The 27,975-nt window shown below is 37.7% G+C and overlaps 1 protein-coding gene across 6 annotated transcripts in view; it reads right to left on the bottom strand.

Moving 5' to 3' along the window:
• shank3a (SH3 and multiple ankyrin repeat domains 3a) overlaps positions 1-27,975 on the bottom strand; it is a 400,804-nt gene that overhangs the window by 64,812 nt on the left and 308,017 nt on the right. For all 6 annotated transcript variants that reach the window (XM_055174823.2, XM_073853777.1, XM_073853775.1 and 3 more), the window contains one exon: positions 5,197-5,310. In XM_055174823.2, the coding sequence (XP_055030798.2) occupies positions 5,197-5,310 (114 nt within the window). The remainder of the gene's footprint in view (positions 1-5,196; positions 5,311-27,975) is intronic.

Here is a 27,975-nt window from a genome sequence, read left to right as displayed (position 1 = left end):
CACCAAACTTGCTCGTATAACTACTCATCTTAAATAGGAAAAACGTTGATGTGTTTGGTCACTTCTAACTTTATCTCTAAATGGTACCATTGAATGAATGGGGCTAAGCTAAATGCTATCCTAGCGTCGCAGCGTGCTCCAGCGCTTACATGCACACACACAGATGATAGAGGGATGATTCAACAGTTCTTAGTTAAGGTAATAACATATTTTAATATTGAAAATGAGTAGACTATTCCTTTAAGTTTGAAAATTATTCTGCTATGTCATGTTTATGACAGATTTATGACAAGTTATGATGTATTGGTTTATGTCAAGTTGTCATAACAAAGACATCTCAAACAATGTCATCTTTGAATTAAAAAATGACATAATTGAGCAAATGACACTTAATGAAAGTTGTCATAAATGTGCATAAAATCTCCATAAACACGTGTCATAAACATGAAGAAGGCTTCATGTCCGTCTTATGAACACCCCTTTAAGTAAAGTGTTACCATAATTTTTTTTTTTTTTAAGAAAATTGGAGTGGTGCTTTGGTGCGTGGAAGCTGAAGTGTTTCTTTTTTGTGGGTTTCCCCAAAAGAAACAACTTATGATATTTAAGATGAATTGTGTTATTTCTGCACAATGAATGTCAACAAAAATGCTTGCTTTTGTATTAAAGAGGTACAAATAGACATGATGTATTTACTTCGGCGTGGGTTTGGGGTGGGTGATGAACAGAGTATTAGAAACTTGTTTGACTCTGGAATTGAAGTAATAGAAACGACTATGCAATGCACCTTTAGAGAGCTCCAATAATGAGTGATATTTCATTCCTATGGGCTGCTGTGTACATGAAAAGAATGAGAAAGGAGAAAGAGAGAGAAAGAGAGTCTGCTAAAACAACATCAAACACTAGACAGCAAAAAAAAGAGGGAGTTTCTGCACCCAGACCCATAAATGAGCCTAAAAATAGCAACCAAACTATTTGGGTGATTCACAGAAGAATGACTCATCGACTGAGGCTTGGGCGGGGAGAGAGACAGAGAGAGAAAGAGAGAGAGAATGTGTAGGTATGCGGGTCTGTGGGGATCTGTAGTATTTACTGATTCCAGACATGTCCATAGATTCCCGCTTCACTGCAGCACAGCACTGATGGAAATTCCAGCGTGTTTGTGCGCGTGTATAAATGCAATCTACACTAGCTGTACTGCATACTAAACAGGGTGCGGGTATTCCATACGGTATCAGCTGCGTGGGACAGTAACAGGGTTGCATAGAGTGAACAATAAAGAGTATATACTTTAAAGTTCTTTTAAATAAGAATATTTTGTTAAACCTAGAGAGTAAGATGCAGATCAAGTTTAGAGAGAGAGAGAGAGAGAGAGAGAGAGAGATTGAAAGCGATGTTACTAGAAGTCACGACACAGCAATGCGCGCTGAAAGCAATCTGAAAGAACATTAGTTAAGCTTCACAATTTGACATGCGTGACTGATATCGGTTTAGTAATCAATGTTAACACACACACACCCTGAAATAAACACTCCTTAGTTAACATTGCAGACATCTGTGTGCATGTGCATTTATACACACACATGCATATGCACAAACATGTATTTTTGTGCATACACAGTCAAACACACAATCAAAGCACATAAAGGGATTTGTTTGGGTAAGTTAATTGCACACAGGGCTGTCTTCCTCGCTTCACTGGGGCGAAACATATTGCCTCCACTTTCGAAAAGCTTTCATCTGTTATTGCTGGATAAACGCTAACACACAAAGACACACACACATGCTCTCATTTTCAATCTCATGGCTCTTGATAGAGATTGACAGACGACGGGTTTGTCTTCACACATTGTTTAATTGACCGATAGCTGTTGACTAGTGTTGGCTCGGACGCATTGCATCACATGCACACGAACAGATGCACTCATGATTACGCAATCCTAATACAGGCCTCCTGGTGGTAATGGTTTTAAAGAAGAGATAATGGAAATTACAGTGTGCAGATACAGTACAAACACACACATTCACATGAAGTCAGCCATGCAGTGAATCAGCCTTCAGTTTCAGACCAGAACAGTTTCTGGAGCTGTCCAGCACAACTGGTGCTGAATCTTACTCGGGCTTCAGCAACGGTTGTGCTGGACAGCTCCAGAAACTGTCTGTTTAGCCCTTTTCACACAGACATTCCGGAAAATACACCCTGGATTTTTTGGGGATCGTTTAATTTTTTTGTTCATTCACACTGCCAATGACTTGCCGGAATCTGCAAGGTCCCGGAAAGACACGTGACCTGATTAAAGTCCTGCACTTTCTTCTACGCAGCGTCTGAAGTTTGCATATTATTTATTATTTCTCTCTCCCAAAATCACTCACGTGCATTTTGCGTAACGTGCCGTTCTATGCTGGTGAATGATCTTAGCTTCAGAGTAGATATTTGACGAGCTCCCTGATCTCTGCTTTAATCCAGTTTTCATACATTTCTCATCGTGATTGTTAATATGCACTTAAAGCCCCTGTTTTGAGGAGCTGAACGATATATCTTGTTGGGATGACGCGTGGGCATTTTTGTTTATTATAAGCTCAAATGAGCATGTGACCCAAAATTCTTTATGCTGCTGAATGATCTCCGCTTCAGTGCGGTATTGACGAGCTAACTTACCAGTTTGATGACATTTTATGTCGTAAATGTTGATCTGCATGTAAATCCCTCATTTTAAAGAGTTGAACCAACTTCATGTTGCCATGACACATGCGTCCTCAATACAGCACGCCCAGCATTGTTTATGCATCTCATTTATAATTTCCTGATAACTGCTTCCGTCTAGTTTGCAACATTTCACGTTGTGAATGTTGATCTGCATGTAAATCCCTCATTTTAAAGAGTTGAACCAACTTCATGTTGCCATGACACACGCGTCCTCAATACAGCACGCCCAGCATTGTTTATGCATCTCATTTATAATTTCCTGATAACTGCTTCCGTCTAGTTTGCAACATTTCACGTTGTGAATGTTGATCTGCATGTAAATCTCCAACACATTTTCACTTCCCAAGGCGTCAAAATCTGAAGCATGTCCAAACGCCTTCAGCGTCAGTATGAAGACCCGAAGGGTGCCCCTATGCGTCACTATATCGACGAAATGGGAACTCAGTTGCTTTCATGCTAATCCCTCAGCGTCGGATATAGAAGAAAGGGAATCCCGGAAGGTGATGCCGTCACGTTATGCGACGATCGGCAGGATCATGCCGCTTCTGGACGGTAACTACTCAATTTTTTTCCAATTTTTAAACCATTGTCGCTTGGGGTTGGGGTTAGATTTGGGGTTTGGATGTCAGTTTGTTTATACTTTTTGTCTTCTGATTTTTAAGCCACTGTTGCTTGGGGTTGGGGTTAGAGTTCCGGTTTGGGTTAGGATGTCTGTATTGGTTTATACTTTTTGTCTTCTGATTTTTAAACCATTGTCGCTTGGGGTTAGGGTTAGAGTTGGGTTTGGGTTAGGATGTAATTTTATGTAACAGAAAGTCGTTCTAACCCCAACCCCAAGCGACAATGGTAAAAAATTTGGAACAAAAATTGATTAGTTACCGCCCAGAAGCGGCATGATCCTGCCGATCGTCGCATAACGTGACGGCATCACCTTCCGGGATTCCCTTTCGTCTATATCCGACGCTGAGGGATCATGACCTATACTGGGACCCGTCACTGGGGGGCGATCGAGACGTTTTGGCTTCACTTTTCAGGGCTTGTGCGGCACGCTTGGTTGAACCTTATTTAAGAGTTTGTAAAATGATTAAAAAACAAAACTGTGTTCACACACATCTAAAGAAATTGCAGAGGGGGGAACGTAATTTTTGCGTTGCATTTAACATGCAGATTGTTGTTTTCTGTAATTGTATTACTCTTGTCTGAGTTTATTTTGAGACACAGGGAAAGCCCAAATTAACCTAAGCACTATGCTACACCCAAATGTAAAGAAATACTTGTATGATAGCAATAGGAAATCTTATTTTAATAACAGCATAATTATGCCATCATTTATCACCACCAGCAGACATGATCTGATCAGTGTGCTACTGTAGAAACGATAAAACAAGCCCCAAAAGTACAAGTACTTTATGTGGTAACATCTAAATAATTGGTTTTAAAAAGCCAATTTTTATTATCCCATTCATGATTTCCTTTGGTGTGTGTTAGTACGCATTAACGATTTGCAAAGGTACAAATCCCAAAGTCTACAATGATGCAAGTTATCATATTTAACTGAAATCTGTTTTTTAGGATTACAATGAACGTAAGGATTGTTGGCAATGGTTTACTCTATGCACATTATCATAACTCTGCCCACTTTTGACTCACGGCCTGTAAGTGTATATTTTCATATATTTTTAAATTTGCTACTCGTATTGGGAGCTGATCTTTAAACATGGTGAGTGTCACATTTCCGCGGAAGGCTAGAGGTATTCGGCCAATCACAATGCATTGGATAGCGGGCCAATCGGAGCACATCGTACCTTTCAGATTGATGAGCTTTTTACAAAATCAATGCGTTTCAGAGAGGCAGGGCATAGAGGAGCTAGGAGGCATATGGAAAACAATGTTGTTTTTAGCAACATAATACAGGCTCTTTCAGGTAAATATCTAATTCAATCAACCTTGCTATATTGGGCTACAATCTCCACGCACTCTTTCAGCTATAAAACACATTTTTGTTAATGGGAAAACACCCTTGTGCTCATGCAAAAAGTCACATCTATAGCGGCGTAAAAGTGGTTTCCTGGCATCATTAGATCTTTCATTTCTAGAAAGCTCTCAAGGGATGGAGACTATACATCAAACTGAGCTCCCCTTTAACCTCTGTTTTGTGTGTGTGCGTGTGAATTATTGGACATATGCCTTGCTTTTGTTAAAAAAGAAAAAGTGTGGGAATTTTTCATGTCATTTTCTCACACTCTCCCGATGCATTTAAATGGGATGTTTAGTAGAGACACCAGCCTGCCAGAACGCAGTACAGAAAAATGACAAACATCTTCAAAAAGAGTATATAGATGAGACACTTGCTGGATAGATGGATAGATGGATAGATAGATAGATAGATAGATAGATAGATAGATAGATAGATAGATAGATAGATAGATAGATAGATAGATAGATAGATAGATAGATAGATAGACATAGTTGATGTGTTTACGTTTGCTTACCAAGTCGAGGATCAAACTGTCTCATCTGGACCTCCTCCACACATTCTGCAGGAAACCAGCCGGTTCTCCCTTTTACCGTGCCCTCCCAGAACCCACCTTCTCCTATACTTAACACTGTGAAAGAAAGAGAGCGAAAGACAAAGAGAATGAGACGCTCCATGTCATAAACCAGCCCAGTCTCACGAAAATACGTACCTATAGTCACATCATTTTTTTTTCTTTTTTCGTGATACTGTCACAAATTTCCGTGTTTTTTCGTGATCGCATCACAAATTTCTGTTTATGTGTCATTGTCACGTATTGGTTACTCAACTGTTTTGTCCCTATTGTCTTACCATTGTCACTTCCAAACCCTAAAAAGTGAAGCCAAAACGTCTCAATCGCCCCCCAGTGAGTGGTCCTAGTGTAGGTCATAAACCCCGCCTCCCCCATGTTATTCAATGGGACTTGAGACCAACTAAACAATTTAAGTACACTTCAATTATCTTTTTTTCCGATGCTGGTTTCTATCATTTACTGTAGTTTTTATCATGCTAATGTAAATTCAAGTGTTTGTTTTTAAAATAAGTTTGTTTTTAGTTAGTTATTTAATGCAATTAAAACGGTGGTGTGACGTCATGATTGACAGCTGTGATATGCGCATTCTGCGAGAGCGAGCGCGGGGCCTTGATTTCGTGGCTTTAATTCCTGCCCACTACTGCGCATGACTGGTCCCGAAATCGCTACTGTGCAGACTCAAGACCCAAGATGTCAGTGCTGTTGTCATGAGCAATTCGGTCCCCCCAGCAATTCGTTCTCCCCTAGGACCCCCGCGTGATTCAATTGGCTGAAAAAACTCCTCATGGGTAGTTTTCTTAGCGCCTTATTACAATTCCTACAAAATCGCATTATGATTTATGTAGTTATAATGTTGTTATAATTACAATTGATGTCTTTTAAATTATATGTTTCATATACAGTAGTAGTATATAAATGAGGCTATATGTGGGAGATCTACACATTGCTTGTGTCATTTTATTATTTAGATTATTATACAGTACCCTTTCCACTTTTGTACTGTGTAAAGTTAATAAATTACTTATACAAAACATGATTACTACATAGCTGAATCACACATTAAAATTATAGTTTACAAGCCATGATTTCTACACTTTTACTATTAAAAAATACTTTTCGTAAGGTATGTTAATAATTTACAAAAATAAAAGTATTGTAAAACAGATGATGACACAAAAGTACTGACGTGTCTGCAACATGAATATTAGTTTATTATATTATTTTTTGGTTAACTTTTACTTAAAAAAATGTGTATGTTTCTATTTTGTACAACCTAATTAGCTTTCTAGACCGCTAACGCAGACGAGATATCGCAATGACAAATTTTTGAACAGGCATTAGTGCTAGGTACAAATCGGGGTCCTAGGGGAGACTGAATTGCCAGGGGGGACCGAAACGCTCATGACAACGTATCACGACACGTACGGGGGCGAACGGGCGTCAGCCATCTTTTTTTTACAGTCTATGGCCGCTTTGGTTTAGGGTTAGATTTACATAAAATGACATCCTTACCCAAACCCAACTCTAACCCTAACGCCAGGCGACAATGGTTTAAAATGTAGAACATTTTAAAAATAAATCAGAAAAAATAGAATAAACCAATACTTAAAATGACATCCTTATGCAAATACCTAACCCTAAACCGAAGCGAACATGGTTTGAAAATAGGAAAAAGCAGTTGAGTAACCAATACGTGATACGATCATGAAAAAACGCAGAAATATGTGAAAGTATCACAAAAAAGATAAAAAAAATTACGTGACTATAGGTACATAATTTTGTGAGACTGGGTAGCATAAACACAGTACTTCAATGATCAGACATACATAATACCAAACCAGCCTGTCAAGTATTTATGTGTACCTGGGGAACAAGTTGTCCATGAATGAGCTTAAAACTTTAAAAAATGACTCATATTACAAGTAAAATATTTTTAGAGTATTAAAGATTGTGTGTGCATGATCTCAGCAGTATCAACCCGAAGACCTTTTTGGATAAAGGCTTGAAGATAGAGAGCAGATGTAAGGAATGTTTTGAGATGCTGGTACTAGTACAGAACATTCTGCCCAAAGGAAAAATAACAAAATTGTTGGCCACACAAAATGCAAAGTACAGTGATGCAATCCATTAAATATGGTGACCGCACCAGACAACCGAACATAAACAGTCACATGTATCAAGTCCTAGCATTGTAGTTGCTAGGATACTGCAGTATAAAAGCATTGCGTGTGCAAGCGTGCATGTTTGTCCGAAGTGTAAGGTGTGCGTGTAAAGTGGCAATTTTGTTGTTCCCATTGGCTGAAATCAATAAGCAACAATGCAAGTGTATGTACAGACCCACATATATACACTGTGGGTCTCATTCATGATCAGCCAGATATTTAACTGGAGAAGCACTTTCAATGAGTGCCAATTTCCCATGTGCACATATGAGTACATACTGTATGCTAAACACACTCTCTGACCGTGTGTTTTGTCTCTCAGTGGAGTATTTGTTTCTCACGCCCTTGTAATGTAATCACAATGAAAGTGCAGCTTTAGCATGTACAAGGCCAACGAATGATGTGTCCCCAATCGACCCATTCTTCCTTTTTCACACACACACACAGAGAAAGAGAGGAAGAACGACCAATTTAACCAACCAATTATAGTCCATTATAGTCCATTTTTTAACAAGAGATTTAAAATTCTGTGCAGGAAGTAAGTGGTTTTAATGTTGATCTTACTAGCAGCATAACCATTAGAATATTATCACCTCAGTGCTGCACACATGCACACTAACGCACACACATAAAATGATGTCATTGCTGCTTATGTCACAAGCAGTGGCGGCTCCTGACTGCTCATTCGAGGGGTGCAAATTCAAAATATGTGTTTGCAGTGTCATGTGTGTTGCTTGTGATTTCAAAATATGTGTTTGTTGCGTCATTTGAATCATGGGCATCACGTGTTTTGTCAAAATAAGTGCCCGCTGCACATGTGTCAAAACCGTTTGTGATAAAAGAGACACTCACGTTCACAAAATACACACAAGACACTCCCTTAACAGTAAACTCTGATTACGCATGAGATTATGCGAGTATCTGGCAAATGTGAGCGTTTCTTTTATCATAAACCCTTTAGACGCATCTGCAGCAAGCACTTAAGACACGCGATGCACACAGGATCTCTCGACGCGCAGAACACATATTTTGAAATCACAAACCACACACATGACGGGCTACATACATGTTGTGACGAACTTCGCATCGAGCTCCCTCAAAAAAAGAAGTCACTGGCCGCCACTGGTCACAAGTAAGCATTTGTACAAATGGGGCTTGTAGGGTTATAAATGCATGCAGATACGAGATGCACATGTTATTAGTAAAGCTTTTATTTTTGAACATTTGAGTTAAGAACTGTGTTACTGTGGGTTCACACCAGCCACGTTTGAGGTCGTAAAATTTGCGTCTACCGCGTCTAGTTTGCTGCTTGAACATTTTGAGTTTACTTGCTTCATTCGCACGTGAAATTCTAGTCATCGAGGCATTCACGTGGAAATTCGCGTAATGGGAGTGACTTCTGCGACTCAGCTCGCGTTCTGTAATCACGTCACTACTAGAGCAAGCTCCTGATTGGTTAACACGGCGTGTTTTTCCACCAAAGTTCACATTTTTCACCTTGCGCGTTTCCCGCAGCAATACTCAATCGCTATATTCGCACAAACTAGATGCCCGAATGAGTCGAAATCGGGTCTACCGCACTAAACGCCTCATTCGCGCCGCAAGACCTCCAGACGCGCGTCAACGCGTCTTCACATTGACTAAACACGCTTGACGCCTCTGCCGCGGCTAGTCTGAACGCAGCATCACAGACGCAGCACAAATAACATACCAACACAACACAAAATGCCAACATCCCCTAGCCAAAACCCAAACTTGTGTCATTGTTTAAACTAGACGTAAGTCAGAATTTATTTTATTTTATATTTTGGATTGCATAAAAAAATAGTCATATTAGCTCTCACAGTGAAGCACAGAAGTATTTTGATATTAAAAATGACACTTTACCTAACATTCACACAATTGCACACTTCATCTTTAACAGTAAACTCTCACACTTTCATTGTAGGCACATTTAAAGAGGTACAAAATATCATGTCCAACTAAACTGCTACTGTCAGTGTTTACTCTACAGCGACTACAAAGAATGGCGCGTCAATGAAGACTTGGGACAGCCTTGACAACCTCCTTCAGTCTTTTAAGTCTGCACTTGTTATACATAACCTCAAGAAACCCGCACAAGAGTGTTTACAAAGCACCAGGAGTAGACCCGACGGGCCTCTCCAACACCGCCGCCTGCTCGGACACGGTTGACATATTGGAAACAGGCCTTTCCTCATGCTGGCAAATGGCACCGTGGGAAAACCATTCGCCAAGTTCTCAGCGTCAGTCCTTGACCATCAAGCGGCAGCCGGTGGAGGCAGGCGGCCACTTCGAGCTCTTGACAGAAGGACTGTTGTTACCGAAAAGAGGGGTCAGTGTGTGAATTTGATGAGAGAGTATGACAACGCTTCATTATAATCAGCTACAAAGCTTTCAGTCTGAACAAGGATGAAAGTGAGTACTGTTAATTCACACCGCACGCCAGTTTATACAACTTTACACAATACAATTTCAACAAATGAAGAGACAGTGTATGTCGGATGTGAATATGTATGGTTGGATAGGGTAAACAGAGACATCCTGTTAGGATTAAGCAGACCGCTGTTGTTATTCAACAAAGACAATCACATTAAAGAGGTCATTCACAGGTAACTGATACAACTGAATCAAATCAAACATGAATGAAACAACTGCTTAAAGAGTAACTAAACCCCTAGTCAGAGCCTGACTCCACCCACAGGCAATATTTTAAAAATGCAAGAAAAGTGGGCAGACCCTAACAGGGATAGAGGGGACAAACTGAGCTCCTACCAACTGTGTGGTGAGATCGTTAAAAGGGCGTGGTGAGCTTGAAGACGTTTTTACACCATATATTGTAGCATTGAAACACTTTATACCCAAATGTCAAAAAAGTTACTCAAATCAATGAACAGCACTAATAAAGCCCCATTCTTACAGATCATTAACTAAAAAAAGTTGGTTTAGGGTTAAGTTACTCTTTAAAGATGTTACATGAGACTGAATTACAGTAAGACATACTCTAATTCAGTCTGCTGTAACATCTTTAATGGTGTGTTCACACCAGCCACGAATGAAACTTTAAGTGCGAGTGATTTACATGTTCAATGCAAGGAAGCGATAGACATCCTACGGCGCGATTCGTGAGAAGGCGCGAATGACGTGCCATTTGAGTGTTTCGTTTATTTTTCAAAGTTGAAAAATCTGAACTTTGGCGGATATTCTCGCCGCGTTAACAAATCAGGAGCTTGCTCTAGTAGTGACGTGATTATGATGTAGCGAGCTGAGGCAAGAATACGAAAACAACAATTGAGGACAAAAAGCCAAAAGCCAGAGGGCGCTCTCGTGTAGAAACTCCAATTGTGCCACAGAAGAAGTAGCATTACAAACACTATAGCTGTTTCTCATCTTGTCTGTACTTGCGTTCTTGTGGACTTGTGAAAGTTTGCATCAAGCCCAAGTTCACATAAAATCCCCGGATGTGTTCTTGATCCGCCCATTTTATCGAGGATGCATCAGAGAAGACTTGTGTGGACTTATAACAGCAAAGTTTCCCAGAATGCATTTCGCGTCAGGAGTTCATTCTTCCGAGTCTGAACTTGCAAGTTCGAACTACAAAGGACACAAGTCCGAGTTTGGCGTACTTGGTATTGAGAAACGGCTTATTCCAGGAAATGTCTACAGGAATATGTATATCTCCTTTCTTCAGATTGTTTCAGGTATTTTAATGATAATAAAGAATATTTTTAATGATTTTGTTTAACGAGTTATAAACGACTCCGACTCATAATGATTTTAGATTGATAAGGACTTCCTACTGACCAAAACGCCATAGAAACACAGAATCGCGATGCAGAATCGATTTTAGACAGGCCTTTTTAATGGGACACGCAATATATCGTTACAGCCCTAATACATACTGTACAAAACAGTAACATGATATAATTTTTTAAAAAGGTGTGCTTTTTAATGCAGTAACATTTTTTACTGTTTTACTGCAAAAATGCTGTAAGAATTCATTTGAGCCGACATAAATAAAAAAGGTGTACATGATGATCAACTTCATTAAAGTATAAATAATATACTACCTTACACTGTACAAATAAAATTTGCTTTACAATACAACAATTGAGGAAATTTATTATTTCTTTTGAATTAACTTTTGATGATTATTTAAGGTAAGTAGGCTACTTTAGGGCTGCACAATATTGGGTACAAAATGATATTGCGTAAAAAAATTATATTGCAATATGTGACCCTGGACCACAAAACCAGTTACAAGGGTACATTTTTTTAAAACTGCTCTACTGAAAAATCCAGCATAAGCTGGATTTTTCAGTAGGGTGATATTTATACATCATCTGAAAGTTGAATAAATGATCTTTCCATTTATGTATGGTTTGTAAGGAACTATTTGAAAATCTGAAATATGAGGGTGCAAAAAATCGAGAAAACTGCCTTTAAAATTGTCCAAATGAAGACCTTAACTGCATCCACTCACAAAAATAATATTTTGATATATTTACAGTAAGAAATTTACAAAATATCTTAAAAAATATCCTAATGTTTTTGATATCAAAGACAAATTATTCATTTTGACCCGTACAATGTATTGTTGGTTATTGCTACAAATATACCTGTGCGCCTGAAAGCCAATGTTGACATTTGAAATCAACTAAATATACACGCCCCTACCCCAATAGAATCTGGACCTTCTTTTGATAGACCCGCCCCACACATACGCAACCCAGGCAACAATGTCAGTTAGTAGACACACCCCTTACTGTTGATTGGCTACAAGTGTGTTTTGGTAGTCGGCCCGATTCCCTTTTCCAAAGCATTTTTCAGATATTGTGCACTTTTTAGTTTTTCTGCAATGTATATTGTAATATGAGAAATAATGAATGACTTCACTAGATTTATTTTAATAATCCACTTTAAAATTTACTAACCATAAATAATTATTTAGAAGACTGTCTGTTTACTTTATACTTTATTTTGATGTGTGCATGCATGGCCACGCTCCAAAATCACTATGAAGAACACGTGAAGTCCTCTTCAACACAACCAGTAAATAGATGAGATGAGCCTAGTGCTACATTAAGTGCGTATGTGTGTGTGTACTAGAGCAACTGTGCGTGTTCTGCTCGGTTAACCATCTTATTAACTTGATATGTAATAAAGTTTAATCTGAACCGCCAGTTGACTCAAGTATACACGTCAATCACATGCTAATCAACTGGGTTGCTCTCTCTCTCTATATATAAATAGAACGATAGCCGCGAATCGAAATTTCCAAGCCACTTATCTGCGCTAAGCCCTTCCTTCTGGGATAAAGACGGCGTGTATCAAATCGAATCATTTGTCTCTAATGAATCCTGCTGTTGAAAAACTTTCATTAAACCGGATGGTAAATGGCAAATGCTGAATGGCAAAAATGACCAGTTTCAGGCATAACAATGCACCAAACCACTATTTTCTTTGTCTTGAAATGTCAAAATTATTGACGGGTTAAAGCAAAGTCCCATAAAGCATCTGGTCACACTAATGACATTAGTCTCCCTGTTACCGGGTAATTGCATAAGCACTTCATAAAAAGTAATAAATAATACACATAATGTCGTGAAACGGCCCTTAATGCTGTTGTAATTACATTAATGCACTGGAATACTCATTTTTCCTCTAAGCCAATCAAACTGTGTGCATTCATTTTTGCACTACTACTAACAGGACTGTATGCTACTGTATATGCAACGATTGTGAATGGAGAATTAAATGGTACAACACAGCAGTCTGAAAATATTATATATATAATTAGTTAAAAATGACACTTAAAGAAAAAAAAACTAAATGCCAAACGCAGAAAAGCTGACTGAATGTAAACACGGACCGGAAAAACAGAACCGTTCTCATGAATTAATGTAATTACAAGCCTGGAAAAAAGGTGAGCCGCAAAATTTCTATAGTTTTCATAAATTTGCTTATTAACAAAAAGACAGATCTACAGTCATAATGTGTACATGAAAAATGTAGTCATAATGGGTGTGAGCACAAATAAAGGTGAATGTGAACGTGAGGTCAGTATGAACTATAAAAGTAAACACGAAAGTAAAAAGCAGGGAGCAGAGCAGCTGAAGTCATCCGGTTCCTCAAGTCCCATTACTGGCGAGCGTGTGCATGAGCGTGCTTTGACCTGCGTTTCGAGCATTTATCAAAAAGCCATTTCCTAACGGAAACACTTAACGAAAGCAATAAGCTGAAAACACGAGTCTGTGAAAGACCTCGGCGGCTGCAATATCGAGTGACTTGTGCTCACTTCAGAATCAAAGGAATCTTTCATAGAGGCATTTCTGTCATCATCCTCATTACTGCCATCTTTACCAGCGGGATGTTTTCTTGAAAGCTGGACATTTGCATACAGCTGAATCCCTCTCTCATATGCAATCGCACAGGCACAAAATGAGCTGCTGTGTCCTGCAGTTAGTGTCATAGCATATGATCAGCAGGCAAAACTCACACACCTGCTGGGAAAGCCATGAATGATCAGAGATGCCTGATAGGAAAAGGCTTCGGGCTGATTGTCCCGTAATCAAAGGAAAATGCCTGAAGAGATTAAGGTATGCTTGTTGATGTCGTGTCTTTCAATTAAATTTAAGAGACTGCTTATAAAACAGATATGGTTAAATCTTTTAGTTCATCAGACAGCTTTTATACATCTTAAGCCAGTTTGCATTAGTCCCTTTCACACATACAGTCTGTACTGGTAAATTGCAATTAACAGATCATGTGTGACAGAACTTTTCCAATTTACCAGTAAGAGAGGTTGTTAAGATAACCAGTAATTTACTGGTAAGTGCTATGCATGAACGAAGAATAAGTATTACCAGCCTTTAGAACACGTTGACAGCTTCGGGCCAAACATAATGTTTTTAAACAGATGACACTTTTACCCCTGTACTCTTTATGGACGTTTACACACGCACGCTGCTTAAAGTCGAGGTTGAACTAAAAACACTAAAATTTCTTCATCAAAGTTGTTAAAAACGGCTTAAATATATATTTGCCAAATTGCCCACAATCTCTTGAAGCCTAAAGTGTAAATATTACTGCTGTTCAAGACGCAGGTTGCGACTCTTCCCCACTTCAGTTCTGTTTAAAGTAAGGTGACCTAATTCCCCATTTTCCGGGTACAGTCCCGTTTTTTGGTGTTCTGGCCCCGACTGGAGCTGTCCCCGGAAATGTCCCCGTTTTACAGCACGTCCAAAACAACCAGCAAATACACTGAAAAACCCAATCAACAGGTAGCGTTTGTAGTACCAGACTGGAGCAATCATGTAATGATAATTTTCACCACCAGAGGGGGCCGCAAGCTACTGATTACTTGCACACGACACTGATTTAGCGATGAAGAATTTACTACGAGACACATGAGAAAGCATCATTATCATCTATCAAGTTATCATAACATATGAAAACAGTCAAAGTTATCGGGGGTTAAAGGACAAGTTTGGTATTTTACACTTAGGGCTCTATCTTACACAAGGCACAATACAGCGCAATGCACGACGCAAGTGTCTTTTTCTAGTTTCCACCCTGCGCAATTATAATTTTCACGGTTAGCGCCGCGTTGTTTAAATAGCAAATGCATTTGCGCCCCCTTTTGCGCCCATGGGCGTTCTGGTCTAAAAATGAGGTGTGTTCAGGCACATTGTTGGCGCGTTGCTATTTTGAGGCAACTAAAATAGACTACGCTATTGCCTAGTTTTAAGACATTTGAAAAGTTAGGTGTGCGGTTATCGGAAAATAATGCATACCCGTGGAACATTTCTCAACCAATCAGAATACAGCATTGAACAGACCAGTGGTATATTTAAAAATATAAAACATGTAAACAAGGATCAGATATACATTTCTTAACAAACGTGCGTGTGCGTGCGATTTCTTTTATCCGCCGGTGGGTTAGACAGGCACATTTATTTGTTGGCAGCCATAAATCTTTCATGTGTAGCCTATTTAAAACAACGGCAAGAATTACGCTAACGTTAGTGGTTTTCATATTGTTAATGCTGAGGGTTTAGTTGACGCTGGGTCAAGCCCACCAAAAAAGTTGCTAAGAGCTGCAGACATTTCAAAACGATGCTATGTTTTAGTCAACAAGACACTGATTAAGATTGACGTAGCATTGGATTTGGTATCTTACACACCCAACTTAGAAACCGAAAAAAAAAATTTATATGCAACCAAAACACTCGTTTATCAATAACTCTCTGGAAAAACATTATACATTTCCAATAATTTGCGGGAGATCGTCTTTTGGCAGCGTGAAAAAAAAATCCGGAAAAATAAAACACTCAACCTTGTGCAACAATGTAAACAATCCGTGTTCGCTTTTTGCCCCGCGCACCCCTACTTTATATTTTTCATAGTTTGTGACGTGCACACAACCGTCACAGCCCTATACATATTGGTACCAAATGAACACAAATCTGTACTCAAATGGGACAGATGTTATACTCCTTTCAGTATTTTATTTACAAATGCAAAAATATACGAGTATACTCTCAAAAATATACTCTGTGCTGCCCTTATACCCACAATTGGCCTCTGTGTGCATTGGTTTTTATGACGCATGTTAGCAAATTATCAAAACAGACTTTGTCATTCATGTAGCTCTTCACAATTTAAGGTTGAAAAATAAATGAGGCTTGTTTAATAATTAACAACCAAATGACTATTATCATTCGGATCATTTGGTTTTTAATGTGATGGTGGGCGATTTCCAACATGGCCCAAAGAGGAAGGCCCACTTTGCAACCGAGGAAGTTTCTACATTAATGGCTTTTCCAGAGATAATTGGATTTGTTTTGTCAATATTGGTGTTGGCATTTATTTCTGTTTTTTGCTTTTCGAATGTAGCTGGTGGTACTTTTCACTGCAATTCACAGGATTATTGATCGATCACATCAATGTAATCCTGCAGGAGCTTGACTGTACAGAATCCAGCAATATGCAGAACTAAGTGGTAATTAAGCTGATTTACATACAATCATATTTATAACGAGAGAGAGATTGTGTAGTTGCTATGGCAGGGAGCTCTGATGGTATTTGTGTGGTGCATTACAACAAGCTTTGTGTTTTATTCAATAAAGACGACAGGCATTCTCATTGAGCAGTACACTACACCATTGCTGGGCTTTTATAAAATGAATCTGCTGATCCATCAGACCACATCCCATACCCTGCCTGATGATATCTCAGTATGATATCAGACCCGGTCTCAGTGGGAATTATGGGAACTGTAGTTCAATGAGACATTAAATAACAAAAAATGGACTTGGAAATGAGAAGAGTCAAAATGAGATCAGAGGAATGAAGAGGACATAAGATAAAATGGGAAAAGACTAAGTGAGGCGAGGGAACAGGAGGTAAGATGAGAGGAGGAAATAGATTTCTATGGCTGTTTAAAAAGAAAGGTATGAATTTAAACAGCAGGCCCAGAAACAAGTGCCATGGAGGCAGAGATGAGAGAAGAGTCATGACTCCCACAGAGAAACACTGAAGTGGTGCAGTTCTGTCCTCATCTGTATGCTGAACCCTCAATGAAGAAGAGGGAGAGACAGAGAGAAAGAGACAGAGAGAAAGAGGAAGAATGTGAATGATAGCATCAACAAACTACAGTCACTATGAGTGAAATACTGATTTTCATTCACAGAAATCCCTCTTCTTCTTATCTCTCTCTCTCTCATACTCTCTAAGCTTTCTTCCCTCAACTCTCTCTCTGAGCCCCAGGGGTGTATCCTGAAATAGCCTGGCTTGGAAGTTTTATGATTTCAACCTGAGAGCCTCTCTGCATGCCCAAACTTCACGTCACCACCTAAATCTCCTCTCCACACAGACACACACACATGTTGGCATATGTCAGTGGTTTACAAGGACAATTCCATAGACGCAATGCATTTTATACTGTATAAACTGTATACTATATTCCCCTAATAGTGATGTAGCACTCGAGACTGATTTCTGCTTTCTCTGACTAGTCTCGGACTTGTTCCTTCAAAGACTCCAGGGTTTCCCGCAGCACATTTCAGTTCAGGCGGCCCGCCTAAGCTTGGAAACCCTACCACCTTAACTAGATCGTCCCAAAAAAAAAAAAAATTGCTGCACAAAAGCAGCAATTTTTTATCACTGTCTGGAGGATAACTAGCCAGTTGATACAACATCTCAGAGAATAGCGCGAACGCGATTCACACCGCGAGCGTGCACACGCACCACACGGCCGAAATAAGATAAAGACGTGGTCCGTCATGTCTGGAGGATAGCCAGGTGATAAAACGCGTTTCCGTGAGAACTGTAAGTGGACTTATGTTTTGGGGTTATTTAAGCCTGTTATTGTATTCGTCTATAGTTCTTGCAAATTTACAGTAAGTTAGCTGGTGATTTTGTTGTTTGAACAACCTGCTAGCTAGGTTTCATGTGCCTGTTAAATAGATATAATTGTTGAGCGCTCTTGCTCACGTTATTTATGTGCATTATTTACATGCTACAGTAGTTACACTCCTTTAAGATAATGTAATTAATAGTGGGAAATAATCAGTTTTTACCATTTTCGCGCAATCTATCATCGTTCGTCTGACGTTCTACAACATCTGCTTTAGTTTGTGTTTCTTAACCTTTTAGTTTAACTTCATCACGCAGCTATTCCCATTAGATGTATGTGTTAAAAACATTTAATTCATTAATAATCTAGTATGTGTTCATTTTCTGTCATAGTTTCTTCAAAATTAAGTTTTATTTGAGTGTTTTAAATAAAAATATTTTAATTTTCATCATGATGCATACGCCCCGCCCCTTTGATTGCCACGCTCTCGGCCCCGCCCACTCACCAACCCTACCACCTTAACTAACAAATTTTCTGCGGGAAGGAGAAGGACTCGTAATTTCAGACCGAGTCCTCGAAACCAACGCATTTTTTAATGTTCATAAAAAAAATCCACACAACACCTAACAATAATAATAAAATGCAATTATTTGAAAATGACATCCCATGGTGCAATGCATAGATGCTGCCATCAGAGCCTTTTATATCTCCAGAAAAAATAGGCAGAAGATGATGCATGAGGTATGGATTTTTTTAATTCTAGTAAAAGCATAGTCCATATTAAGACGTTAAGACTGCTCCTCTAAACAATTCCCAATCTAGTTTAGTCTGTAGGCCTAACTGTTGATTATTAACTGGTGTGAAATTAAATCATGAATAGCAAAACTGACATGTTTTTATGGTCCTGTTCTCGACTCGGTCTCGACTCAGACTTGCTTCCTCAAAGACTCGGTCTTGACTCGGACTCGACTGTATTTGAAAACAAACGGACTTGACTCGAACTCTGCATAGGCGGTCTCGTCCCCATCACTATCCCCTACCTATTCAGTTCCTAACTCCAAACCATAAAAAACCTGTGTTTAATCTATAAAGAAGTATCATTTAGTATGTTTTTAAGTCGTTCATGTTTATATCATAATAAACATGTCATCATACACTTTTTATGTCACCATAAACCAGATATACCAACAGCCTGATCTCACGAATTTCCGTGTTGTAGTCACGAATATTTTGCTCATTTATCAGTGTCATTGTCACGGATTTCCAAATTTTTCCGTGTCTGTACCACAGACTTTTCCGTGTCAGTTTCACGTATTGCTTACTCAATTGTTTTTCATATTTTTTACCATTATCACTTGGTTTGGGGTAAGAACGAGTTTCTGTTACATAAAATGACATCCTAACCCAACTCTAACCCTAACATCAGGCGACAATTGTTTAAAAATCAGAAAAAAATAGTATAAACCAATAGTTAAAGTGACTTCCTAACCCAAACCCCAAACCAAAGCAAAAATGGTTTAAAAATAGGAAAAACAATTGAGTAACCAATATGTGAAACTTACACGGAAAAGAAAGTCAGTAGTATAGATTACCGTCTTTTAAAATAGACGACGTCAGACCGCGTTGACAGCTTCGGGCCAATCATAAAGTTTTGATACAAATAACTCGTTTATCCCCACACTGTTTACGGACGTTTCCACACACAAAAGTGCTTAAAAGTCGAGCACACCTAAAGTTAAATCTTATCTTCGGAAGCAAAAACGCAAATGAACGCTGGTTAATAAAGGTTTAATTTCCTTTAATGTAAGTATGATTTGCACAACTCTGACCGAACTCTCTGCTCCTCACCAGGGGCTTCTCGTGTTCTGGGAGCAAATCACTCCACCCAAGTAGCAGTGCTTCGTCTTCAGAGAATATAGTTCCCAGTATGTATACTGTTAAAAGATCGCTGTGTCTCACATCAACTTGTTATTTGTACACGGTGTGACTATACAAATCACAACACATAAATAGGAAAATGTTTGCGTTATTTTGTCACTTATTGGGAGCAGTTTGCTAGGTGGAGCCATTCACTTCCAGACTTTGTGCTAAGCTAAGCTAGCGGGGGCTGCGTCAGACAGAGTTACAGCACGCATGGAGATGAGAAAGGTATGTATGGACTTATCTAACTCTGGAGGATACGGTGAATAAGCTAAATTCCCAAAATCTGGGCATGTTCCTTTAAGGCTTAAAATATCAAAAATATTATATTACTGTAGTAAAACTCTGTAGTAGTGTGTGGATTTTGCACTTTTAAAAGTACACTTCTACACGCCAATACCCTAATTTAGTGCCTTATTTAGATATAATATGTGAAAACATCAAATTAAGTAAATATTTGTATTTTTTTCGATTAGTCGATTAATCACAAACATAATCGCCCGATTAATCGATTATGAAAATAATCGTTAGTTGCAGCCCTAGTCATGTTTATTTGTGCCTGGTGAAACCATTCAACCTGCATGCAGACTACTTTGTATTTAGTGGACTCCACAAACCACAAATAAAACACCAGTGACAGACAATAAAAAAGGGAAAGAGAGAGAGAGAGAGAGAGAGAGAGATGCTGTCTGTCCACATCAGGGCAGAGAGTCTCTGAGGTTGTGGTATTAATTATGAGTCTCCTTATTAAATGCTGTTTACAGGGCAGGTTTTCTTCAAAATGAAGCATGAAGCCCGCAAGCAACCCAGGACCAACAGGATATCTTCAGGCCACCCTGAATCTCATTTACATCTGCAATTTTTGCCGACTACATATTTCCTTTGTTCAATTTCAATAAGGTATAAGGTATACTACAGGCGTGTCTCGGGGGGTTCACGCATATTAATGCTAAGAATGTACATTTATTATTATATTGTACATTTGCAGTACGTTTAAAATGATGATGATTGCATACTGTAGAACTGATGTAGGTATTTTAAAGTATTTTTTTTACTGTATTATGGGGCCGCGACGAAGGCTCTCCCAATTCGAAAGGCTCCTTCACATGCAACCTCCAAATGTGACTTTTGTTTCCCCTGAAACCAGATGAATCATTCACAGCCTTGGCTATCCCAAGAGTTAATGTGCGCCTGTGATGTCTAGATAGGCCTAATTTGAAATAAACATTCAGAACTGGGTGATTCTCACAAAATCCAGACTTAGAAAGTGTCCAGCATCAGAATGTTTAAAAAGCCCTTGAAGCCAAAATTTTGCACTTATAAGATTAAGGTCTGAACTTACGCTAACCAATATTTTTTAGAGGATTCAAAAAATATTTCCTATACAATTATTAAATTTTTTTAGATTATCATTATCAAAAATTATCATTACCACAACATGATATTACATTAAATATATGCATTTACAAACTCATGTTTCGGTAATGAGAACAAAAAAGTTGTCTAGGTACTATGACAAACAAAATTTCAACTTTTATCTGGAGAGAAAAAATAAGAACTGCTTCCCAGTAGCCATCTTGAGTGTCACAGTCAATTATTTCCCTTCCAACAATTTTTTTTGAAAATGTTAGTTCCTTGAGGGCTTAAACAATGATTGAAAATTGTTAAATTATAAATATTTCCATGTCAAAGAACCCAAATCCAGTCATGGACACGTTGCGGTAATGAAAATTTCCCCCTTAAATGTGGAAAAAACTACAAAATTGGTTTGTATGATGTCATTTGAAATCATGTGCAAAATAGTGCATGAAGAGATGTTTGTAGCTGTATGCTTCTTATTTTGATACTTTGCATTTACTTTTTTATCAAAATGTTTCATGACACCTCATAAGTCTAATTTCGCGAGAATCACCCAACTGTAGTTAAATAAACGTGTATATTTCGCGAATTAAAGGTCCTTGTCACTGTTTTACTATTTTCAATGATGATTTAGTGATGGCCTAGTCCTGGCTTTAGTCGTTTAGTCCTTGACTTTCTAGGGTCTGAAACAAAAATACAAAAGCCTTTGCAGTTCACAGTTTATAAAACCATACAGCAGTCGCTCAATTCTGCATGTTATTCGGTTCGGTTCATTCATTTCTTGTGTGCTCATACAGCAGGACTGTATTCCTCTATCCCAGGACAAGTAGTCGTGCGTTTTATGCTATTAGGACGCAGAGTTTATTTGGCTTGTAAAAAAGCTGCCCTTCATCTGGCCTGCAGGGACACTACATGCATCCAGAGTGTCAGCCTCACCCCCACTAAACTGCTAATGAACTAACACAGCTAGAACAAATTAACCATCCTTTTGTTTATCTCCTTTCATCCCCCCTCCCAACATTATCTGTATTTGGTGAATGTTGTTTTGCCTCTTCTCTAATCCTGGAGAGCATTCTTCATAGATGAGTCAGATCCCGCTTTGTTCCCGAGTTGTTCTCCGTGGAGAGACCTATCAAAGCATTTCTGAATTGGGTTCGGTCCACTCGGTAGGATCTGCCACCTGTGTGCAAGCTCGCTCTTTTCCGATATAAGCCATATGGACGCACTCCGGTATGTCCGAGTTTACTATTCTAAGCCTCCGATACGACCACACGCGACTACACACGTGCTGACTAGGCACCAGCTCTGTGTTTACAAATCACAATTCTGTGAAGAAACCAACCTTGCTAGTTTGATGAACAATGAATCAGTGCATCTCATACTTTCATGAATGCTGCATAGATGAAATAATGTTAATGTCAGTAATGTAGCAGCATGTTAAACCTAATTACCATCTCAGAAAGTTCTGGAAGGGGAGCAGAGAGTGCAACGACAGATGGGGAGACTGGGTTTCTTCTGCACATTAATGACAAAATTCCTGAGGAGGGGATTTTAGGTTTCGCTGTCTGTATCCAACCCTGCTTCCAACATAAAGAATGATTCTAGGTTGGAATGAAAAATAATAGCTGTGTTTGGCATTGATAGACCCTAATGGACCCACAGTCTGGTGCTGTCTGTAATCATCACAGCCTTAAGCCTGAAGTATAGTCCGGTTTTAAGGTACAGAGGCCGTGACGCATGTGCGTATTTTTGTACTCATGTAGCGCCTAATTATGATTCAAGGTTTTGCTTGAATCAGCTTGTGCTTGTTCGTGTGATGATATCTTTGATCCCAAGGTTAATGCACCTATCGACCTACCTACCAACCTACCTACCCACGCTTTTAGGCTTTGGCTCTATCATTCAAAAAATATTTAAGTTACTGTAGATTAATTTTATTTTTACACAAGCAGCACACACATCTCTGCTACAAATGAATACTTTGTTTGTGGGACCTACCGTTCTTGTACAATTACACAAGAATGCAAATGTTACAACTTACCCCATGTGTGGGGTTTATAGTAACACACAGAGGGCCCTATTTTAATGATCTAAGCGTATTGTCTGAAGCGCACAGCGCAACGTCTAAATGGGCGTGTCCAAATTCACTTTTGCTAATTTAACGACGGGAAAAATGGTTTGTGCGCCGAGCGCATGGTCGAAAAGGGTTGGTCCTTTTGTAATGGGAGTATTTTGGGCGTAACTTCCAGTAAACCAATGAGAGTCACAGCTCTCATCCCCTTTAAAAGCAAGTTGCGCTGGCGCTATGTCTAATCCCTATTTAGATGACGAACTTAACTGAAAAACTAAGCGGAGGAAGAAGATCCCCAGTTTAAGATTAATGTCAAATAATTGTGTTGTTTTTCACTTGTATTGAAATTGTTATTTTTTTATTAAAACCTTTAAAACCCGTTTTCATTTAGTTATGGAAGTGAAAAAGCAGGCTTGTAATTGCTTTAAATGTATGGCTATCCAATATCATCAAAAAATAATTTACAAGTATGTACGAAAAGGTTTGTACTCTAAAAATACTTTATTTGTAACAAACAGGAGATAAAGAATTTACAAACGGCTCTCCTCACGTTTCAGCACTTTCGACAGCGTTTTTTTAGCAAAGATTTTTTTTAAGCATTACTTAAAAATGTTTCTCATCTCACCATATCCGCAGGTACAGAGTCATCATATACAATAAATCCGCGAGGTAGCATTAAAAAACACATTTAAAAACAGATGCATTTGTTTAAAGCAGTGCTTCTCAAATAGTGGGGCGGGACCCCCAGGGGGGGCTCGAAGCAACACCAGGGGGTGCGCGTGAGACCCCGGGGAAAATACTTTTTCAGGAAGTGATTTTTTTGCACCGTCACTTAAAGACATTACACCCCAAACACGCTGATAAGCCGCTTGAGTTTTTTATTATTATTTATTGATTATATTTAATTAAATTTTTCAGTATCAAATGGTCAAAAAATATACTGTAAATAAGGATTGATTTTTTTATTTCAGGCAAATTGATGCATTTTAAGTCTTTTAAGACTAAAAAACAATGTTAATAAAGTTATTCTTTGTTGTAAGTTGATTGATATTTCTTTTTTTGTGTTTTCTTTAATGTTAATAAGGATACAATGCTTTGCAGATGTGTCATTTTATAGACAAATTATACTATTTACAGTCGTGGCGGAGAGTTGGGGGGGGGGGCGCGAAATGTTTACTTCTTCCTGGGGGGGCGTGACAGAAAATAATTGAGAAGCACTGGTTTAAAGCAAAGCATGTATTTACTTACCAGGCTGCAGGTGAAGCAGCTCTTCTAACGTCTCATAATTACTCCTCATTTATGTCCTAGGGACTCAATAATAATCTTTTACATTCAATCCTTTAATCTTTCATATTTAAAAGCATTTTGTGCTGCTGGGCATTCATGTACTTTGTGATAAGCAAACCCGCGTTGTCCTCCCGTTTATAGGCGCATATTACTAATGCGCTCTTTAAATAACATAAAACACATTGCACCATTGACTTTAGAGCAGGTTTTTGTTGGTCAATGGCGTAGTCTATTTTAGTTGCCTCAAAATAGCAACGCGCCAACAATGCGCCTGAACACACCTCGTTTTCAGACCCGAACGCCCATGGGCGCAAAAGGGGTCGCAAATGCATTTGCTATTTAAACAACGCGGCGCTAAACGTGAAAATTAGGGTGGAAACTAGCGAAAGACACTTGCGTCGCGCATTGCGCTGCATTGCGCCGGGTGTAAGATAGAGCCCAGAGAGTTTTTGTTGTAACACTTGCAAAAATATATATTTAATAGGGCTGGGCAAAGATTAATCTAGATTAATCTCATACAAAATAAAAGTAATGTTTTGCATAATATATGAGTTTGTGATGTGTGTAAATATTTATATTTAAACACACACACATACATATATATACATTTAAGAAATGTTTTATTTAAATATTGTTTTTTAATAATTTAGAATACATAAAAATATAAATAAATATATATACACATGTAAATGTGTGTATATTTATATATACATAATAATTACACACAGCACAAACTCATATGTTATGCAAAAAATTACTTTTATTTCATATGAGATTAATCTAGATTAATCTATGCCCAGCTCTAATATTTAAACATAAACAATTCAATACATTTTGTCTATATACTAAAGGTAGATATTGTTTATATATCTGCATATTTATACATTCATCCATCCATGATTCTTCATCTAACCATTATTGTATTATGCATACATTTTTTTGAAGTGCTGTACAATTAAGACAAAAAATCATAATTGTCAGTTATTTCCCCTGATATTGTAAAAGTTCTCATTTTGATTAAAAGTATTAAAATTTTTAATTTCATTATCATTGTATACCTGAGGCTTAGCTGTAACACTTTGTTGCAACTAACCCCGCTGTGTAAAAATGTTTTCAATCCCAGCATCAGTTAATAGGAGTTGCTGACATGTTTCCAAACTCAGAAATGGAAAAAAACAAAAGATGAGGAAATTTACTTTCATGCCTCTTTGTTCATCTTAACCAAAACACATCAAAACGTTTTACAAATTTACAGGAGATCATCTTCTGATTGTAACAGAAAAAGACCAAAAGCACATGCTCGGCCATGTGTAACTATGTAAAGCCACGTTACAATTAAACGTGTCCCATACAGCAAAAACTACTTTTTTGGGGGCAAAATATATTTTAAATATATGCTAAATACATTTTGTAGAAAGAAGGGAAGAGCGGGGTCGACTACAGTATTTTTCAGAAAAACGTAATTTTAAAAGATGATGTTTTAGACAGAGATATATTTTTGCTGTGGTCAATAACTCATAAGTGTAGTCTATCAATACCAGATGGGATTTTGTAAAAATGTAAAAATTACATTTTTATTTAAAATTTCAGTGTTATCAAATGTCAAAAGCAGCAAACAGCACAGAACTTAAATTGTTAAGAAAAAAATTCAACAGTTTGAACACTATGAAAATGAAATTAAAGGTGCAATGTGTAATTTTTAGAAGGATCTCTTGACAGAAATATTATACAAAACTACATTATCAGGGGTGTATAAAGACCTTACATAATGAACCGCTATGTGTTTATTAACTTAGAAAAAGACCTTTTTATCTACATACACAGAGGATACTTACATGGAAGTCGCCATTTTGTGCCGCCATTTTTTACAGAAGCCCTTAACGGACAAACTTTTTTACCAAGTTGTCTCCGACGATGACATGTTTGTCCAGTGGCGGCTATCGTAGCTTTTCTATGTGTTTCAAAAGTGAGGGTTGAGCAGTGGACTAAGCTGTTAGTTGCAATTTGCAACCTCACCACTAGATGCCATTAAAATTTACACACTGCACCTTTAAATAAAATTAGAATAATATAAATTTTCAACATAATGCAACAGTATTAGCAGCGGGACAATAAGTGTTACTTTTGTCCCGTCAGGATATCCTCACATTTAAACATGATTTACTTTTATTTTGAAAAACTCTGAGAAGTCAAACTTCAGGATGGTAGAGCACTAAATAACCTGTAGATTGATCATTACTTTAACACATGAAACGAAAAGCACAACACGAATCAGAAAAATTGACCATTTTAGGAATTTACTTATCAAGGTTGAAAACAGCTTTCTGGATCTACACACAGAAAATGACGAGTAAATAACACAATTTTTGTCAACTCTGTCAAGGGTTGTGTGCCTAAGATGCTGTCATAGTTTGGGATGCAAATAGTGCTGCCTCACGAATAATCGCGACTAATCATTTGCAGAATAACGTTTTTGTTTACATTGTATATGTGTGTGTACTGTGTATAATAATTATGTATATATAAATACACACATACAAGTATAATTTTAAGAAAAATATATATGTATATAATAAACATTTATATTTATATATAATATAAATCTTATATAAATATAAACATGTATACACATGCAAATGTTTCTCAATTATATACATGCGTGTGTGTGTGTGTGTGTGTGTGTGTGTGTGTGTGTGTGTGTGTGTGTGTGTGTGTGTGTGTGTGTGTATTTATACATAATGATTATACACAGTACACCCACATATATTATGTAAACAAAAACTCCCACTCCGCAAACGATCAGTCGCGACCAATCGTTAGGCAGCACTAGATGCAAATGTTATCAAGACTCTGAGAAAATTTTTTGTTACCTTCTTCCCGCGTTACTTTTGCACCGGTTCTCCCCTAAAGCTTAATTACATATATTTTGGAATTTGAAAATATATTTAGTTTTAACTTTCATATATTAACATATATTTCAAAATATATTTTAGGGGCAACAAATACATAATTAATTTTACGGTGAAAAACATATATTTCCTTAAAGTTTGTATAAAATGTATAAAGTATAAAATTTATAATTATGTATAAAATATGAAATTATATTTTTGTAGTTGAAAATAAATGTAATTGTAATCTTTTCAAACCTGAGTTTAAAGTTTCTTTCAATGCAACATGCTTTAAAAAACATTTATTTTAAAAATATATTTCAAAATATACAAAAAATTGCCAAAAAATATATTAGTGAAAAATACATTTTTGTAAACATTTTAAAATATATTTCAGTACATATTTTTCGACTATTTTGTATATTTTAAAATATATTTAAAATTATATTTGAAAATATATGTTTTTGCTGTATGTGTTACTTTGTGCCTCACTCTTCCCTACCTACCTACATAATAAAATTACAATCATATTACATAGCATACAACTGGGAAACTACATGTATATCCATGTTTAATTTCCATCATTTGCTCACTTTAATACATTGTTCAGCATGCTTTTCATAGCACAATCCAACAATCAGTCTGTCTGCCTCAATA

This window comes from Misgurnus anguillicaudatus, chromosome 15 (genome assembly GCF_027580225.2).
Source record: "Misgurnus anguillicaudatus chromosome 15, ASM2758022v2, whole genome shotgun sequence".
Classification (NCBI taxonomy): domain Eukaryota; kingdom Metazoa; phylum Chordata; class Actinopteri; order Cypriniformes; family Cobitidae; genus Misgurnus; species Misgurnus anguillicaudatus.
Note: the sequence above shows the minus strand (reverse complement) of the source record. Positions and strands in the feature narration are given on the sequence as shown.